The sequence below is a fragment of the Pleurodeles waltl genome, chromosome 6 (assembly GCF_031143425.1).
Source record: "Pleurodeles waltl isolate 20211129_DDA chromosome 6, aPleWal1.hap1.20221129, whole genome shotgun sequence".
NCBI lineage: Eukaryota > Metazoa > Chordata > Amphibia > Caudata > Salamandridae > Pleurodeles > Pleurodeles waltl.
The window spans coordinates 294370136-294391196 of record NC_090445.1 but is presented as its reverse complement, the minus strand read 5'-3'; the positions used below and the strand labels follow the sequence as shown (position 1 = coordinate 294391196).

General features: G+C 43.7%; 1 protein-coding gene across 2 annotated transcripts in view; it reads right to left on the bottom strand.

Moving 5' to 3' along the window:
• PRR29 (proline rich 29) overlaps positions 1–21061 on the bottom strand; it is a 527555-nt gene that overhangs the window by 49094 nt on the left and 457400 nt on the right. For both annotated transcript variants that reach the window (XM_069238100.1, XM_069238101.1), the window contains exon 5: positions 11554–11624. In XM_069238100.1, coding sequence (XP_069094201.1) covers positions 11554–11624 — 71 coding nt within the window. The remainder of the gene's footprint in view (positions 1–11553; positions 11625–21061) is intronic.

Genomic DNA, 21061 nt, shown 5'->3' with positions numbered 1-21061 from the left:
TAGAGCGACAGGTGTCACCCGCAGTGGGTTAGACTTTTGCTGCTCAAAATCCAGTGGTCTCATTAGAATAATGAGAGCCTACGTGACAGGTTTAGGGGCCCCAGCATAGGTAGAACACCCATAGGTGCACTGCTCTGGTGCCCTGTGTTATTTTAAAAGCAGGCCTACCTTGCTGGCTGCTTTTAAGTTAAATTAACTCCAAATTCAAATTTGGAATTAAAAGTACTTCCAAAGTCCTAAGCTGCCTTTTTTACATATATGCCACCCCTAAGGGATGCCCTAAGTGCCCCAAGGGCTGGGTGAAGCATAACTATAAGCAGGGACTTTATAAAAATATGTTTTATAAGCCCTGGTGAGGGAAAAAGTAACCAAATATATTTTCGCCATTGTGGTGAATAAGCCATATAACATGGAGAGACTTTGGGGGTAATTTCAACCCTGGCGGCACAGGACAGCCAGGGCTGAAATGACAGAAGCACCGCCAACAGGCTGGCGGTGCTTCCGAGGTCATTACGACCGCGGCGGTTGCGCCACGGTCGCACCGCCGGACCGGCGGTTTCCCGCCACATTTGCCCCGGTGGTGAAAATCCGCCTGGGCAGCGCTGCTAGTAGTGCTGCCCAGGGGATTACGAGTCCCCGAGCGCCAGCCTTTTCCTGGCGGTACGGGGAGTCGCAGGGCCCCTGGGGGCCCCATGCGGCTTTTCACTGTCTGCTCTGCAGACAGTGAAAAGCCCGATGGGTGCAACTGCACCCGTCGCACGGCCGCAACACCTCCGGCTCCATTTGGAGCCGGCTCCCATGTTGCCGCCCACATCCCCGCTGGGCCAGCGGGCGGAAACCGAGTTTCCGTCCGCCAGGCCAGCGGGGATGTGGGCGGCAACATGGGAGCCGGCTCCAAATGGGCACCGCAGGAGTGCGGCTGCATTGGCGGGCGCACAGCGGTTACAACTTGGAACATATCATATGAACTGTAAAAAAAAAACATAACTACGTAGCATATTATTTCTAATTATCATTACTATGTATGACACTCACTAAAAATATTTACCAAAGTCTTTTAGTTATACTTGTTAATTAATATAACATATATTATAGCTTTATACTATAATTAATATATATGTAAGATGGTACTAAGTAAAAATGTGTTTATAAACATCACCCTTGTCAGGCCACATGATATTATAAAGCCCAGTAAGCCATTGACCAGAAGTAGAGTATATCAGTGGTGTTATTGTTTTTATTATTTTCCAGCTGCTCTTCAAACAAAAGTTCAGCATTCTTTCTTTTCATCTTCTGTAGATGTTAGTCCTAGTTATAACTTTCTGATCTTTATTTCCAGTGTAGTACTATGTCTGTGGATTCCATCCAAGAGTAAGAAGATTTGAACATTTACAATTCCTTAGAAAGACATCACCCTTGTCAAGCCGTATGATGCCTTATTTTGTTGTATTAAAATCGTCAGACATATGCTATTCCATTTCTCCTGTAGTAATCCTCTTTAGAACTTTAGTTCAAGAAACAGAAGTAAGAATTTGGTAATTTGCAGGGTAATCTCTGCTTAAATGTAAGTTTACCATCATTACACTCCGTCCGTCCAGTTGTTTTTTTGATGTAAATGGTGTAATGTCCAGATGTAATACTTACTCCTACATGGAAAATAATAGCTTTACAGGCATATGGTTAACAACAAATTGATATTTGTTCTGCTTTAAAATTTGTAATGTGAGTTTCCAATGTAGTTCCATCTGCATTGCATCACTGTAGCATTAAAATGATATACTTGCCAGTTTTTCTTATGTTCAAAGTTGACAGGTCTGACTTACACTTTGTGTAGGTATTATTCTATGATGCGTCTTTAAACAATTTTTCAAAACTGAAAGTTTTACAATGTGGTAGCGTTAGGTAGATAAATCGTTCTGAATCTATTTCTGTTTTTGAAGAAAAGGAACATTTTTCACAGTCATCCTGTCATAAAAAACGTAGTCCAAATAGTTCCTCAATGGGTACCATCGCTTCTTCTAAAATACCTGGGAGGACCATCAAGAATTCTTGTGGATCTTCTTGAGTGTTTTGCACCAAGTATACAGATCCGGTGCACGCTCTGCAAGATCTCTAATAGAAGATGCAGAGTGTGTTTTTGCTGTATATCACTGCACAAGCGTTACAAGCTCAAGAGTGCAAAGCATAATCATTTTTTCTTTCTCTGTTTAAGTTTATGAACCAGAGTAGGTAAACAGAAGAGTGCATTGAGAACTACATTAGGATAGCAGTTGACTCCAGAGAAATTTGATAACTGGTGACCTTCAATTTCAATATCACTTTTTGTATCCTTTTTCCCCAATGCTTCTTTCTCATCTTTTTTCATCTTTTTGTAAGGAACACTCTGATACTTAGAATTTTTTCATGTTGGTCAGATTTTAGTCTTTTTGTAAACTGGGTCATGTCCTAGATGTGGAGCATACAGGCTTCTCAAATGACTGTACTCCAGTATACCACTGGAATCAACATTTAATTTACTCTCAATAAACTCTATCAGATACAAACCAGACAAAGTTATAACGTGTGACAATGCTACATAAGACATGCCTTCCTTGAATACAGTGCTACCAATATTAATAAATGGTGCATTTACACTTAAACCTTGAGTCTTACGTATTGGTAAAATGTATGCTAGAGACATTAGAAACTGCTTTCTACAAACATGCAGGTCTTTCACAAGTAGAAAACTTGCCTGCTAGATACTGAACTTCATTTCTGTTTGGATACAAAAGAAATCAATAATTTTTCCCATAGCTATTTTAACTAATCCTTCTTCAAAATTTAAATGACACCACAAAATCACCCTAAAAATCTTACAAACAAGTAAATATTTTTTTTAATGTTGCATTTTTGGAAACATACTTTTCCAAAGAATTCAGTTTTATTTGTATTTTTTCACTCAATAGCTTTGTCACTCATTGGTGTTCCACTTTATCAATTGATAATAATTCTAATGTTTTTTTCTCTTAAAGTTGTAGAAATTGTTTATTAAAAGATGAACATTCTTGAATCATAGGCATTAGGCACACAATTGGTTTTTGTTGTTGTATACATTCATACATTAGCTGTGCTGCAGATGATTTAGATCAACCTTTGGCTGTGTCAGTGTGTGAATCAGTGTGTGTCTGGGTGCGTCAGTGTGGGCAGCAGAGTGCACCTGGAAGTATCAGTGTTTACATCAGTGTGTGCCTAGCTGTGTCAGTGTATGTATCAGTGTGTGCCTGGGTGTGATAGTGTATGCATCAGTATGCCCCTAGGTGTGTCATTGTATGTATCTGTGTTTGCCTGGGTGCCTCTGTGTATACATCAGTGTGCATCTGGATGTGTCAGAGTATGCATTAGCGTGTGTCTGGGTATGTCAGTATGTGTATCAGTGTGTGCCTAGGTGTATCAGTGTATGCATCAGTGTGTGCCTAGTGTGACAGGTACTAATACTGTTTTCCAATTTGTCTAAAGCCAAGCCAACATTAACTTACTATTTACATAACCACAGCTCCCTCAGCAAATATATCTACAATAGCCAATCAAATGTTTTTTTTTAGATTCACCTTATACCCTAAATTTTAACCAAATTTCATTTAAAATCTACCTCATTTGGTTACAGACTTCTCCTGGGTGCTACTCCAGATTCCCTGCAAAATTCTCAAAGTGTGAATTGTGAGACACACCTTTGAGTTTTGGGCCAGCAAGAGTTCACAAAAAAGTGGTACTCACAGGGACCTAGGTTTATCTAATGTGGATATTACTTGGGTTGGTCAGAGAGGGTTCAAGTGGCATCAATTGCTCCATTTGGTTAAATCTATTAGGGATTGGCAACATCCAGACCTTATGATTGTGCACTGTGGTGACAATGACCCAGGCACAGTTACAGGGGTTGGTTTGGAAATCCCAATGAAAGATACCTTTGGAAAATTAATGACACTTTTCCTACACACTGCCTTTGTTTTTTCTAACATTCGCCAAAGGCAGAAGTAGAACTGGTAAACTGAGTTCTGTCCACAAATAGGCAAATCCAGTAAATATGTTAAATTGTTTCTGCATTCCTCAGAGACCATAACAGGGTCTCTATATAACACTTATATACAGAAATGATGGAGTTCACCTAACAGACAGAGGCAACAGGGTGTTCCTGCATGTCTTGAGAGACTGCATCCTCTTTCATCTGTATTAGTTTTAAATACTTCAATTTTTAATTGTCATTCATATCCGCTGGTCCAACTGCGGGTCTTATAAAACAAAAAACAATTTCAGACAGTCGCTATACATTGTTTCTCAATTTTCCATATTTCTTTAAACCTGTGTAGCCAGGATACTCCTTCGATGACCCCTGTATATGCATCAGTGCTCACAAATTAGCCCCGGGAAACTTTTTTCAATACAATAAATTGGCAGTGCAAAAATTCCCTCTCAGATCGTAGACACCCAAGATTATGGGTCTGATTATGACCCTGGTGGTGTCACGGTTGCGGTCAGACCACTGCCAAAGTGGCTGTCCGACCATGCCACAGTCCAACTGCTGACACCACTAGGCTGCCGCCAGGCTGCAGCCTGGCGGTCCCGGCTGTTGTAATCTGCTAGGGCAGCATTGCAAGCAGTACTGCCCTAGGGATTACGACTCCCCATCCACCAGCCTGTCCATGGCTGTTTACATCGTCATGAAAAGGCTGGAGGAATGGGGGACCCCTGGGGCCCCTGCACTGCCCATGCAATTGGCATGGGCAGTGCAGGGCCCCCATTCACAGCCCCGTTGCACATTCCACTTCCCAAATTATGGGCTATGAATTATTGCTATTACTTGTGAACGGACACCAACAAAACAACAAATGTCAATGATCAAGGTCTGTGAAGACCGAAACGCGATAGGTTTATCGACGCATCATGAGAGATGAAAGGATTATCCAGTGATTGTGCGAGTGAGGCTCTTTTTTCCTGAATGGAGAGAAGTTTTGATATATATATATATATATATAAATATGACACTGACTCACATAAGTAATGCATGTTGAGCGACATGTAAGATGTTGTCTTATTCCATAGGTCCTTCTTGTAACAGAGCTAGTTACTGATGACATGCATTACTAATGTGATTCAGTGCCAACGTCAAAGCTGTAAAAAACAATATGTAGGCCAAACAGTGAATGACCTCCGTACACAATTCAGGAACCACACATCAGCAAAAATTACCAAGGAACTTGACCAGCCTGTATCCAATCATTTTAACCTTGTAGACCATTTACTATCAGATTTGAAGATTTTCCCTGTGGACCATGTTTAAAGGAAGAACTACTGGACAAAAGAGAACATTTCTGGATGTACCGTTTAAAATCACTGCATCCAGATGGACTAAACATCACTGATGATACCACTTGATTTCTACATAACTGAAGAGTTCTCAGGACTGCATTGATTCCAAATTCCAATTGGAATCTTCACTCAAGATGCTTTTTAAGAATTCAGCAGTGTCAGCTGTGCAGCCACTGAGCAAACCATCTTGTACTACCTGTGAAGGCGGAAGCTGAAACGTTGTAGTAAGAATATATTTTTGTTCTTTGGTGAGATCATCTGTTTGAGTCACCTCTTTCTTATATATATATATACATATATTCACTTAAAACCCAAATTTTACAGGGACGTTATAGTTAAAATGCCTGTGTTGAATTGGGATATGACTGTAAATAGAACACTAAGCACTTTATATAGTAATGTATATAGAATGTTTGCTACTAGATTATTGACTATGGTGTTTCAGGTGTAATTTTGAAAACCTTCTAATATGTAAAAGATTATGATTATGGAATGAAAAAAGGAGAAAATGGAGAACGAGATGGTCCATTTCAGATTAAAGGACCTTTCAGATGTAGCGGTCTAGTGGTTGGGCCACTGGAAACTGTGGAGGGACTATGTGATAAAGAGAAGTGTGTCACCAATGCCTATAAAGCCCAGTTGAATGCATATCACTGAAATGCATCTGACGTGCAAATGTTTTAATTTTGCAGTACCTTCAAATTAATAAAAAATACTGAAATCCATATTGCTGCTTTATGTGCATGTTTGGAGGAGTTGACGGTGTTCCACCATGTCCCAGGCGATGAGGAGCCTACATAGCATATTAAATTTGCCCCAGGGATGTGGTGGTCCCAGCGGCTGCGTGGGGGCCGCATGGACCACCGCACTCATCTACATTTTGGCCTTGGGAGGTGGTCGTCCCCGGGCCCAGGGGTCTGTAAAGGACCCCCTTTATTATATAAATTGAGTCCCGGGAAGGTAGTAGTCCCAGGAACTACAGGGGGGCTGCACAACATTCAGACATGCACCCCATACACCACACCTGCACACACCACAACTACATTGACAGACACTTGCAGCACACTCACCAGACCTGAAGACACCCAGACAACATCCATGAACACTGGCAGCCTGTCTTCTCCCACTGTGTCCACCCCCCTCCTCCCAAAACACTCAAACATTTGCAGACATCTACACCACACACATCTACCACACATCAGCATACTTTACAGGCACCTGCATCAACGTACGGCACACCTACACCTGGTACAAGCACTCCCATAACCCCCACTCCCAGACCTGCCTCCAAATCCCCTCCAAATGCCCCTAAGAAGCTTTTCTTCTCCCATATTGTTTGAACCCACTGGCCCACTCCATCTCATCCCTAAACGTACCCATCTCCTTGCCCAGTCCACTCCTTCCACGTCCAAGTCTGCCTCAGTCTGCCCTTCCCATTCCTGTGTCCCTTCCCCAGGGAGGAAGAAGCCCTGTGTTGCCCCAGGTCCCTCTGCCACCACCCGGTCCAAGCCCACTCCCCCTCCTTCCAAGGGCAAGCACAAACCCCCTCCACCTCCCAAACCTAAGCCCCTCCTTCCAGATGAAAGTCCCACCCTCACCACCTCCTACCCCTACTCCCTGAGGTGCTTGGTTGCCCTATTATGCCCCTTTCAAGTAGAGTACCCTTTGCACATTTGGGAGTCACGTTCGGTCTATTTTGGGTATTGACATTGGGCTGGCCATTGGCCTTATTTGGACAGTACATTTTTTCTGGATAATACATTTGAGTGCCCAGTAGTGCTGTTGGCACAGTATAATGACCTTGTTCAGCATTTCACCGTGGGGGTGTGGTGTGCACATGTGTGTACGTTGGTGCAGGTATTTGTTGCCTTGTGTCTGGTAAGTACATCTTGTTATGGTATGTATGGCTTGGGATGGTGAGAGGGATTGGGAGTGTGTTGCGGTGTGGTTGGGGTGGGTGTGTAACTGTGCCCTTTCTTCCCATGTGTACTAGGTTGCAGTACTTATCATCACCATCTTCGTCTGTGGTCACGGTCGTGGAGGTATATGGCAGGGAGCAGCACTGGCATTATTTCCAGCTCTCTCTCCATGTCTGCGTCGGTGTGTTGTGTGTGCCTTCGGTGAGTGTTTCCTTTTATAGTGTTCATTACCGCCACCCTTTGCCTGGTGGTGGGTGCCGCCCCAGAACTGCTGGTGGCCTTGTGTTTCATTATTTGGTGGGTGGGTAGGACCTTTCCGCCTATCTTTGGGCGGTCTCCTCTGTCCTTGTCGGGACTACAAAGTTGGTGGTATGTGGATGGACTACTACTTGTTTCTCATTGGCTTCATTATTTGGCGGTCCGGACCTCCAGCATGTTGGCGGTAGTTACCGCCACCGTCGGTGGGGCAGTGATTACCGCCATGTTCATAATGACCACCAGAGTCTTGAATCATCTTATCTCCCCTTTAATGCTGAAAAGCATTAACACTGTTAAGGGCTTTTTACCCTTGTAATACTGAGGGCATGGTAATTAGTTTTTCAGCCATGGGATAATTTATCTGGAGGGCCACTGGGGGTTAACCTGCCATCAATGACCAATGCAACATGAACAAGGCCAAGAAACTAGACCATATCAGTGAATTAGGCATTCATGTCTTAACTAATAGTTTGCTCCCCCGCTCATAGCCGTGGATGCTGTCATGTTCACTGTTGTAGTGGCATTTCACTGGAGGCAAACGTTCAGATCTTCGTTGGGCTTGATGAGATATAGACCCATTTAGGACAGCATCACATTGCACTAAGAGTCTTGTAGTGGCAACTTGGTGAGTCAGCAGATATTTTCTATTACATAGTACCTTTGAGATGTGTCAACCACCGCTGATGACAATTCCCTCACTGCAATGCTAGTCACATATGGTACTCCAGCCTGAACTGTCCTTGGTATCTCCAAGAGGGTTCTGTAGACCTTTGATGACTTCCCAGACTCCCTTATTGCAATGGTTGCAAGATTCTGCCATAGAGGTGGTTTGAACGTCAGAGACTGCCTCTGCAAATCTCAATGGGCAGAGGCAGGAGGGTGGGAATATCGGGCGAAATAAGACAATAATATATATTTTTTAAAGTACCTGTTCCTGCTGCCACCGCTGGCCGCCTCACTCCTCTTCCTAATGCTTTGTCTGCTGTTCATACAGTGCACTGGAGTCTGTGCAGTTTCTTCAACCTGGATGTGTTGCACAGCCAGGTTAGAGAAACCTAAGTGCTCATATTAGTCTAGCCCGCCTAACAAGGTGGACCAAACTGACATGTGCACTTAGGCCCTGGTTTATACTTTTTGGTGCGAAACTGCACTAACACAGTTTTGCACCAAAAAGTTTAGCTCCAGCTTGCACCATTTCTGTGCACCAGCCAGGCACCATATTTATGGAATGGTGCAAGCCGGTGCAAAGGGTAGGCTAGCATAAAAAATAATGACGTTAGTCGGGTGGGGATGGCACTATGGAAGAAGGGGGTTTTGTACCAAAAAATGACGTTAGGCAGGTTAGAGTAAAAAAATTACTCTAACCTGCCTAAAGTCATTTTCTGATGCAAAACCATCCATACCACATGACCCCTGTCTTAGAAAAGACAGGAGTCATGCCCACCATTTCAGGGCCCCCTATTGCACTTTAATAAATAAAATGCAATACTTACCTGTGTTTACCTGGGATGGGGTCCCCCATCCTCCGCAGTCCCTCTGGTTTGGGGGCGTGTCTCTGGGGCCTGGGGAGGGCAGCTGTGGGCTTATTCCATGGTGTTCCACCATGGAAATAGGCCAACAGGCCCCCTAACATCTGCCCTGACCAACAGCACCATTTATTTGACCCCTCCTCCCTCCCGTGCACCATTTGTGCACAGGAGTATAAATATGGCATTAAGGCCATAGAGTCATTTTCTGCACTGGAACATCTACCTTGCATCTCATTAAGGCAAGGTAGGTTTCCACGTAAAAAAAAAAGACTTTAACTCCATAAATTTCGCGCTAGTCGGGCCTAGCGCCAAAGTATAAATATGGAGTTAGTTTTGCACTGAATAAGATTTTTAAAAAAATGTTGCTAATTTCGTACAAACAGAGCATAAATATGTCCCTTTGTGCACTCACTCCACTCCTCCACTTATCCCTTCCCATGGCCCAGCCCCGCCCCTCTTGGCACATGCTGGCTCAGCCAGCAGCTGAAAAATCAAACAATAGTAAAATATAGTTTTATTTTTCAGCTGCTGGCTTAGCCAGTGGGGCGACTCTCCTTCGCCATTGCAAAGGAGCTGACCCTACTGAACATCTCTTACATTTAAAGCAATGTCTAAAACAGGTGTTCAACTTGCTTGCAAGTCCCTGGTGCTCACCTGTTTGCTTACATATTAACATGTCCCCATTACTTCTCATTATCTACTGTCACATAGGCCCTCATTACAACATTGGTGCGGCCACCAATGCAGCTGCACTACCGCGGTGGCCATTACCAGATCCCTGCTGGGCCGGCCCGTGGAAACTGAGTTTCCGCCCGCCGGCCCAGCGGGGTTGTCGCCACAACACGGGAGCCGGCCCCAGGCGCCCCAGGGGCCCCGCGACTCCCGTTCCTACCGCCATGAAAAGGCTGGCGGGAGGGGGACTCGTAATCCCCTGGAAGATTACAACTGCAGGGACCAACTTGTCGGTAAACCACCAGTCCCGGCGGTGCGACCGCGGCGCTTGCACCACAGTCGTAATACCAAGGATTGCACCGTCAGCCTGTTGGCAGTGCAACCGACGAAACAGCCCTGGCGGTCTTTGACCGCCAGGGTTGTAATGAGGGCCATAGTGTCCATGAGGGAGCCTGTATCAGCCAGGATTTTGTTAGTTACTTTGAATATGTCAGGTTGTATCACAGATCACAACTTTGGGCATTTCATTTTCTTGTGTCTCCTATAGCCAATTTACTAAATTGTACAGAGATCACTTACTTCCATGGTCTGCTGTCCTGGATCCTAATTAGCTCGGAACCTGGTTGTTATTCTCTGGTCAGCTTTTCTCTTACATATTTTTTCTTGCATAATGTCGGCTGTTTAGAGACAGGCCACCCCAGCAATAGCAAGACATCACCACACATCATCTCCCAGGATCTTTAGTATCCACTGACAGATGGCCTTCAGTTTATGTTCTCTGCAAGGCCACCAGCTCCAATCATTCATTCACATTGTTGGTGTCCAACTCATGCACTCAAGGACCTCCTGCTTGTTACATCATCTTCATCTGTCTCAATAGCACATTTTGAAGATTCCTGGCTGTCCCCACTTATACCAGGTGGGTAGGACTTGCGCTGGCCATTTATAAAGGCCATCATCATCTGACACCATACTCAATGCCACTTTCTGTTTCAGTTCAGTATTTCCAGCTAGAAGCAGTATGGAGACTCAGCTTTCTGCCAGTTTGAATGATTATTTTATTGAATTTTAGAGTGAGAGGCATGCATCACCATCTCTAAACATCCATTTTAGTAGGTAACCAGGCCGTGCATACCTTATGCATAATTTTCCAGAGAATAGGTCACATTTTATGGGCTACATCTCCATTGGTGCAATTTGAGCAGGAATGCAGAATTAAGGCGCACGGCACAATTAAGTGTTAAACACCTTGTTGCAACATCAACAAGAGTGCAGACACTTTTAAGTGGAGAAGACATTTAGACCAAAAAGTTTTGCAAACCCAATTAGGTGCAAAAAAGCTACTAGTGTAAAGTCAGCATGACTGTCCTACTACATTTAGAGGCAAAACCACACAAGATGCAAAGCAAATGTAATAGCACAATATAATATTTGATAGTAAAGTTATGCATTAGTATTTTATCTTTATTTGGTTAGCAGCCCATTCAGGTGCACACTCACCATTGGAGCAACATCAAACTTTGTTTTTTATTTCCTATATGGCATCTATGTAATTAATTTTCTAGGACATTCACAATTTTTTCTTGTTTTTAGAAAAGTACTAAATCTTCATTTTTTAACTGTGAATCCTCACTTCTGATCAGTTTTGGATTATCTAGTTGACATTTGTTATGTGAAATTTGCACTAAAATTAATGAACATAGGAAAAAATAAAATAAAAATGAACTCAACTTAATAGGCACATTTTAATTGCAAAGGTGATGAAGAATATTTCAGAAATGTAGAAAAAAGGCAAGAAAAAAATACATTGTTACTTAAAATACAAATTATACCTGAAGCAGGTGGGATGTCAGCTCCTACAGTCCCTGTGGCACTTGGAGGGGGAGGTGGCGGCACTGCTCTTCTGCAGAAGCAAATAGAAGATTGTGAGTGAAATACAGGACCATATGTACAAAGGTGCTCTGTGTCTGTAAAACATTTTAAAATGTGTATTGAAGTCCTTTGATTAGTCAGATTATTTTTCTGACTTGAAAAATGATTTTTGATCCATTATGAATCACAGATAGGTAGGGGCAAAACAGAGGTGCTATTTTCTACATAGAAGTTAAAGGGGAATGTATCAATGGGTGTGGCCACAACTTTAGGTTAAAAAACCGAACACCTACTAACCTCAGCTTCAGGTTGGTAACTAACTTTGTGAGAGTTTGCTATTCTATAGCTACCTCTCCTAAATGAAGAATTAATTTTTATTGTGTGAAAGGACAGGTAAAATACATAAGATTAGCTGTGTTGTTTTGGACACCAGTTTATCTAGGATTTAGGTTTTTCAACAACAATCTTTTTTACCAACCTATTGTTAAACATTGGCACTACACTATCCAATTAGAACAACTTACCTGTGGATCTTAAGAGGCTCTACTGGGTCCCACCTGTGTCAAAGCTCACCACTTACTCATTACTGTTATTAGGCTTTCTTTTATCTTTATTGATTAGTGACCATCTTGAGAGGACTTTCATCCTTGGTTTCTTTACATTCTAGACATTAAATACTATCCTGTCAGAATGCCAATTTAAAAGACCATATTGAGAGTCCAAGCCACGCGAAAGTCACTGTTCCCAACATACCTCAGATTGAGTACAATATACATATTGCTTGCAATACTCCATGAGAGATACTACCAGGAAATGTGGTAAATCCTCTCCAAGACTTCGAGATGCATTTTACTGCTGTCATGTTTCCATTCTTTGAGCCTAAACAACATGCATCACCATATTAAAACTGTTCAATCACTCTTATTAATCCTTTATTGTATCTAAATGACTGTGTGGGTAATGAAATCAAATGTGCCCCAAGTAATGCTTGGTCCTGGGCTAAACATGCTCTTGAAATGTTCTAACCATTAACTAGTCAAACTTTCAAGGTACTGTTCATAACAGAAACATGGCTATTAAAGGAGTGAGTATTCAACATTTTCCATTATATGCCAAAGCAGTTTTCATTCATTCACAGTCATGTGGTGGTTATTTTTAATAATCAATTGAAAAATTCAGACACAGGATTATTTGAGATTGATAATATTAAACTTTAAACTTATTGATTAATATTTCTACGAAGTCTAGCCTAACTATTCTTGTGGGTTATTGCCCTCCTAGTCCACTTTATTTATTTTCATACTTTAAGGCATTGTAGCCTCTTTTGTGAAAAGAAATCACTGTTTAATTCTTGCCCTTTCTAATTTTCACTTCAACGACAACAATGATACAACTACCAGTATCCTTTCTCAACAGCTGTTGGACCATTTGCGTTAATTAATGAGCCAACCCATGAAGTAAGACACACTAGGGATATGTTAAGCACCTACTCTAAAACAGTTAACCAAAAACAGATTAAACATTTACTGTTGACAGACCCCTATCTCAAACCATTCCAAATCATTAGTTTGTCCCTGATTTTGATTGTAGGATAAGATACTACAGTATTTCATGCTTGGAATAAAGTGGATTACAATGAAATTACACAAACCTGCTATGAACCTACTTCACTCAGATATCCCACTAGTAGATATAAAGAGTATGTAACATGGTCCACTCATTTAGAAACAAATTATACCTGCTAACAAAGAAAACCTGAAATACCAAACAAAGGCTTGATTTAGATATTTGGGGATGAGTTACTCCATCACAAAGGTGACAGATATTCTGTCCACCACTATCTAAATCCCATAGGATATAATGGGATTTAAATATTTGCGGATGGAATACGTGTCACCATTGAGACAGAGTAACCTGTCCGCCAATATCTAAATCAGACAAAAAATTGTTTCGCCATGTTTTTTTACCTGTTTACATCAGATTAAAATTGAGGTAAGACCAGCAGAATATCGCTGGTGTAGACATTATGCCTTGGGAATAAACAGAAATTAAATCCTTATGTAAAAAGCTATTCACCTGTGTCATTTGTTAGATCAATCAATTTGAGAAAGCTGTGAATAAACAAAATACCTTTAAACTAATACATGAACTCCCCTCCCTTTTGAAATCGTCTGCTTATTCATAAAACAAGTAACTTGCCCACTACCTCAACATACACCAATTCATAGACACCACTTAATCTAGCTTCAGGCCCAATCACAGCAGAGAGATGTCCCGTATTGCAGCAACCAATGACATCAGGGGAATTGTTTGACCTGTCAGCAGTACTCTATACCATCAATAAGATATCATTGTTTTTCAGACTTAGACAATAAGAAATCATCTGTGTTGCTTGTGTCTGGTTTTCATCATTTCTGATGGTGAGATTACAAAGAATAAAGTTGGGTAATTTCTCTTCTGAATTCTACTCCATTAGGACTGCAGTACCGCAGACTTTAATATTTTTTTCCCCACTTTTTCTTTTTAACATTTTACCTGATCCATCTAGTGAATCTTCTGGTGTAAATTTTACATCACTGCTTGTGACACTCAAATTATCTTCAGTGAGGGTAACTGTACATCTGTCACACCAGTAAATGTATGTTTGATCAAGGTTAGCCTCTAGATGGATCAAAACTGGCCTAAAATTAATACAAATTGTGTGAGCCATTTTTGTGTGGAGTCCATTTTGACGTGGAAGCCATTTTTGTGTGAAGCCCATTTTGTTCTTGTAGTCATTTGCGCTGGGATGAATTTATATCCCTTTAGCTTACCCAATGAGTGTCACAAGGTGTGCAATTTCTGTAACAACTTGATGCTGTACTTACCAAGCAAGGAATGTGCCTCCGTACATAAGGACTAATGCCGAAAGTTGATTGGACAGGGGTTGTGCAAATCCTTCATATTCACTTACTAGTTGGTACCAACAGTTGAGTATGTGGACATCCCACCTGCTGCCATCTTGTATCACGCTTGTTTGGTGAGATGTTGCTCTACTGTGATTGGCTATATGGTTGTGTGCAGTAGTACATGTGTAACTTTGCCTCCTGTGGTCAGCAACACACCACCTATTTGTTCATAACAGCACCTTTTTTTATCATGATTGGATATGGATAAACATGCCATTTCCAGTTTTTGTGCATAAAATACGCAGGTAAATTTCTCCAAATGGGACATGCTGCACTATGCTCATGCCCCAGTGACTTATATATAAAGGCTACGTATGAAACTTTGCCTTTGTCCGTGTGTTTTTTTTAAGTTCCACATTTGGACGAAGATGTGGCCCTAGGCACAGTGACACTGTACACGGCTTCTCGGCTTCTCTTATTTTCTGTCTTTGCTCTTGATCATTGCACAGATGACGCCTTAAATGTGACAGCTCTGTCCTCCCTAACCGTGCAGGAGATTTTCGTGTTTTGTGACTCTTCTGTTCTCCACAGCGAACAACTGTAAGTGTAAGTGTTCTCACTGTACCTGACCTAGACTTTATCCTGCTCCATGCAGTTTTGCTTATTGTAATTTATCTGACATTACCTATTTCCTATGCAGCTTCACTTCAGGATATCCTGCCTTCTGTAATATTTCCTTTTTTCAATATTTTTCTTCACCTCCATGCACTTCTTACCAAAATGGTGCCTGACGCTTGAGTGTCCCCTACTTGGCACTACGTGGCACATTCTGTATTTAGAGGTTGTCTGACGGTTGAATGCCCTTCACTTGGTGCATACTGCATTACTGTGTCCGATTTGACCCAGAGTTCGTGCTTGGTGCCAAGAGGAAGGTGTTTTCGATTTCATGCTGGCTTGACCCAGGCGATTCACTAGGGTGTTTTTGATTTTGTGCTGGTCTATCCCAGGTAATTTTCTAAGAGTATGCCGTGGCCTATCCCAGCGCGATTCCATGCATATGAATCTCACACTGACCTATTTTGCAAGATTTTGGTGTACTAGGAGTTTAAATGAGTTATATTGGGCAATAAATGAATGTGGTTACATGTACAGACAATGCACATTGAATATTATAGAGTTATGGGTTTGTGAAATTTGTATGGGTTGATTATATGATTTTGTTTCTTGTGAGATAGTGGGGTAGCAGTGAATACTTTGCTGGTTTTCTTTATCGTCAAGTACTATAGAATAAGGGAAGTGTTCTGCTGATTTGGCTTGTCTCCTCTGTCTGTCTGGTGACTGCCAGATCCTGCGGGTGCGCTTGATGGTTGATGGCCTATCACTATGTTCCTGACACCTTTGGGGTCTCTGGTTGTAGCGAGAAGATGGTGTCCCTTGCTATAAGAGGAGGGTGGGTCAGTATTTTACTTTAGTACTGTTAAGTTTTTTTGTTGAATTGGAATTTTCTACTTTTTAAATATCATATATGTTCTATATTGCTTGTCTTTTCTCCTGTCATAATGCAGTGACCACGCCTTTCTGGGCCACTGCCTCGAATTACCTATTTTTTTTGCATTGTTGCCATTTCTTCTCCCCTGCCATAGCTCCCCTGTATAGGGATTTGGGATTTCGGTGCGTGGGTCGGACACACTTAGGCCACTAGTTTCTGTGTTTCCTTATGTTTGAGTGTGGAAGAGGGTTCACCACTGTCTGCAAGTGGTCCTGTGTCCCTTATTGACAGTGGATTTCGAAAGTTTCCCACTTGAATTTTGTCACACCTGCCTTTGCCTCAATTTGAGTCTCTGGCAGAAAACGTGGGAGTTCATGTACTTTACTTATCCCGCCCTTCCTGGCTCCTTTTTTTCTGTGGCAAGGACACTGGGAAACCCACACCTATAGCACCCCTTGTCTCTGTAAACACTTTCATACTTATACCAAATATGTACATTTTACAGTGAACCAGTATCACAAGACTCTGTCCCCAGAATGTTGGATTGATTGAATGTTCCTCTTGCTTCCTACTAACAACACCGAACATTGTTCTGAATGCACATATGTATGTGAATGTGGTTGGCACCCCCTCCATCATATCATCCATATACCTACCGCATCCGTTGTCTACTAAGAGTAAAATTGGTTTTAGTGCTGTAGGGTTAGCTATTGTATCTTCAACAATGGTGGGGAAATCATCTCTCCTGTGTCTCACTGACTATGCAGTACAATTTCTCCTACAGGAGACCATAGACTTTACTCAAGGGCTTTGCACGCGTGGTGCAAAGCTGCTCACACAACAGCAGGAGTATTTTCAGAAAAATAAGAACATATCATTCAACCATTATAGCAAGATTTTAGAAATTAGGTGGCCTAACAATAACAAGCAAAGACCAAGAGGGAAGAAGAAGTTGTGGCAGTGGTAGAGGCAGCGACAGAGGTAGATATGGAAGTGATAGAACACCATCACAGCCCCCGTCAGGGACAACTTGTTTTTATTGTAATAAATACAGTCAATGGTGAGTCACCTTTCCCACCACACCCTCCAGGGAGTAGCCATGGAAGGTCACCACTACAGCAGGACCAGTATTTTCAGACAGCTCCCCAAACCTCTGATTCTCCTGATCACTTATTACAACACTTTGAGGGGGCTTTAGAGCAGAAGAGTGAGGGATAAAGTCTACAACAGTTCTAGAAACTGTTTCCAGATTAAGAAGATGTAATAGAAACTCTGGAGGTGCATGATTAGTCGTTTGCTGAAGTTTTAACGGCTCTGCATTCTGAATTAGTGCAACATGGAATGAATAACACTGGGCTGCTCTCTGCCCAGCACGTGGCACATGGTGCTACAATACAGAAAGAGGCTACCATCTCCATTAACACACCATCTCTCTGCTCTGGGAGGATTAACAATTTAGCTTAGTTGGCCTGTTGCTTACTGAAGGAGGGTCAGGGACTTTCATAGAAGATGTCTGACGTTCCTACAAAACTGCAGTTTGGACCAACAGGCGACTGCCCCAGTGCATTAACTAACATCTTCACCTTATGCTTATTATGTCTTTCTCCATGATGATATCTCACTTAAAATAACTACCACACTGCAAAAATTATGGGCCTGATTACAACTTTGGAAGAGGTGTTAATCCGTCCCAAATGTGACGGATATACCACCACCCGTATTACGAGTTCCATAGGATATAATGGACTCGTAATACGGCTGGTGGTATATCCGTCACTTTACAGTCACTATGGGGGTCATTCTGTCACTATGGGGGTCATACTCCGCGGGGTCATAAGACCGCGGGGGCCATTCAGACTTTCCCGCTGGGCCGGCGGGCGCCCGCCAAGGGAGCGCCCGCCGGCCCAGCGGGAAAGGCCCTGCAACACAGAAGCCGGATCCGAATGGAGCCGGCGGTGTTGCAGGGGTGCGACGGGTGCGGTTTCACCCGTCGCGATTTTCACTGTCTGCTATGCAGACAGTGAAAATCATGCTGGGGCCCTGTGAGGGGGCCCCACGACACCCGTTCCCGCCATCCTGTTCCTGGTGGAAAAAACCGCCAGAAACAGGGTGGCGGGAAGGGGGTCGGAATGTCCATGGCGGCGCTGCTTGCAGCGCCGCCATGGAGATTCAGCCCAGACAGGGGAAATCCGGCGGGAAACCGCCGGATCCCCTTTTATGACCGCGGCTTTACCGCCGCGGTCAGAATGGACAGGAAAGCACCGCCAGCCTGTTGGCGGTGCTTTCCGTCGTTCACGGCCCTGGCTGGTTTTACCGCCAGGGTCGGAATGACCCCCTAAGTTTTTCTCCATGATGATGTCTCACTTGAAAGAACTACCACACTGCAAAAATTGTACTTTTATCTTTAGTATTCCCCGAACAGCATGGAGCACACATTTAACCATTTATTTGCAAATTGCGTTAGCGCAATTTATACCATTTAAAAGTAATTGTGATATTAACAAAAGCTGTCAATCCCTTCATATTAGTTATGTAAGTGAAGACTAACTTCTCCTTCTTTATAAGGAAGAATGAACAATGAATATACGAACTGAAGGTTCATGTCTAAGAAATAATTGGACTTTCTTAATTTTACGGTTTGTATGATTTTCCATGCACCCTGGATGCAGGGATGTATGGATACATATACTGATGAATAAAATATCTGCTGCAAAAGTATTTTTCCTTCCATGTTGTTCCTAGATTTCAGAACATTGACATGGAGATGCTACTGTATATTTTTCTGTTTTATGTTATTTTCTGTGGGAGTTTTTGGGGTCCATCCTAACCTATCAAGGAAAGTGACATGGATTGCTTCCATGTGTCAGTGGATGACAACTGTAAACTGTTCACACTAAATTTGAGTATTAAGAAATGCCTATATTTACATTTCCCTTTGCTCTTTCTTATTCTCTACTAGCTATTTTCCTGTTCTCTAGAACATGTAGGGGGTCATTACAACATTGGTGGTAAAAGCCGCTTACCGCTGTGCATAAGACCGCCAACACACCGCCACGGCAGCGGAATTCCGCCACAGCTATTATGACCCACATCTCGGAATCCGACAAAATTCAGACACCCACACAAGTCCGCCACACCAAAGGTCAGTGATAAACTGGCGAAAACAAAAGCTCCACCGTCACGCCAACAGAAACACGCCCATGCTATCACGACCCACGAATCCACACAGCGGTCTTTCAACCGCGGTATTCCATTGGCGGTACACACCGCCACGTGCTCAAAATACACACACATCTCCAAAACACCACCACATTGGACAATTCAAAATACACACACCTGATAGACATACAAACACCACTCCCACACAATCAATACTATATAAAACACACACCCACATCACCCACAAACCCCTACGACCAAAAATTTTGACGAAGGCCAGAGAGACTGCACAGCATAGACAACCCCACCACACAGAGGTACACAACACCATCACCCACACTACATCCACGCACAAAACACCACACACCACTACACATCACCACACATCACCACACTCGCACAACATCGCGGTACAGCGGACTGGCGGTAGACCCCCACCTCCTCCCCCACAACTAACAACATGGGAGGAGCAGGTCTTGACCATTATGCATCCTAAGGGCCTCGGGGGAGTCGGTGGAGGAATGGACTCTGGTAAGTCAAATCTTAAATATCATATCCCCCACCCTACCTGCATGCTATCACAGACCCCCACCCTCACCCCCTCCCCCATCACTCCAACTCCTCACTAATGTACTAATAACACAAACCACCCATCCCAACTCCAAGCCCTGCATGACACAACAAAGCATGGACACCCCTCACTAAAGCATGCCCACTGCACATACCCATAAAACCCCCCCAACCGTCATCACACAAGACCCCACATAGGAATGCTAGCACCGGGGTACACGCTCACCCACCCATTGCACACCATGACACACACACATGCAATAATCATGCTTTTACACCCCTGCAGGACCACTACCCAACGTCACCAGACAGGAGGGTCCAGACATCTCTACCCCACCCACAGAAGAGGCCCACAGTGATGACAGCAGCTCTGGCCAACTGGATCCAGGTGACCAGCCCGGACCATCGTGGGCCTCGGGACAGTCGGTTCTCCTCGCACAGGCACAGCCCACCACAGACCTTCCACCTTCTGGTAACACCAGCACAGCACCCACCCAGCAGGCCCATACCTACGTCCCCAGGACACGTCAATCAGCTGTGTGTCCACCACTACAGGGAACCCAGGATAAACCACCACCCCAAAAACAACAGGGACCTGGGGGAAGTGGTAGTGGGCACACGGTCCAGGGGACGGAGGCCCAGGAACACAGGGGAACTGGGAGGGCTGCTGTGCGACAGGGGGCGGACAGGCCAAGGGAACCCACTCTCCACAAGGCCCTCTCCTCCATCATGGGAGTATAGCACCACTCCCAGGAGACAATGGCTATGGTCCTAGCCAAGTTTCAGGAGACCCAGCGCCTGCAGGAGGAACAGTATTTGGGCTTCAGGGAGGAATTCAGAACCATCAGCTCCGCCCTGGGCACCATCGTACGGGTGCTGAAGGAGATACTTAACACTAAGAGGGACACCGTGGCACTTCAAGGGGCCCCTGACACTAGCATGGAAGATGAACTGCCCTCCACCTCCGCCGGCGATAGTGGACAGGAGGCTCCGCCACAGGACCACCACACCAGCACACTACCCCCTGCATACGGAGAACCACCCCGCAAGCGGTCCCTGAGATCCAGGAACAGGACAGAGCACGATGGCAAGACCCCCAGCAAGAAATTAGACCACCATGATTGTCATCCCACTGTCCCACTTTGTAACCCTGTCCATATTGGAACTGCCCCAGCTCCACTTCATTTGCCCATATGGGCAGTGCACCTGTGAGACTAATAGACTGGACTCTGCCATGGACATTCCTCCACCATCACCCCTCACCATTTTACCACCCCCATCCAATATTTAGCACTTCAATAAACACCCTTGAACCACAAAACAATCTGGAGTCAGTGTGTGATTTTGAAAATGTGTATTACC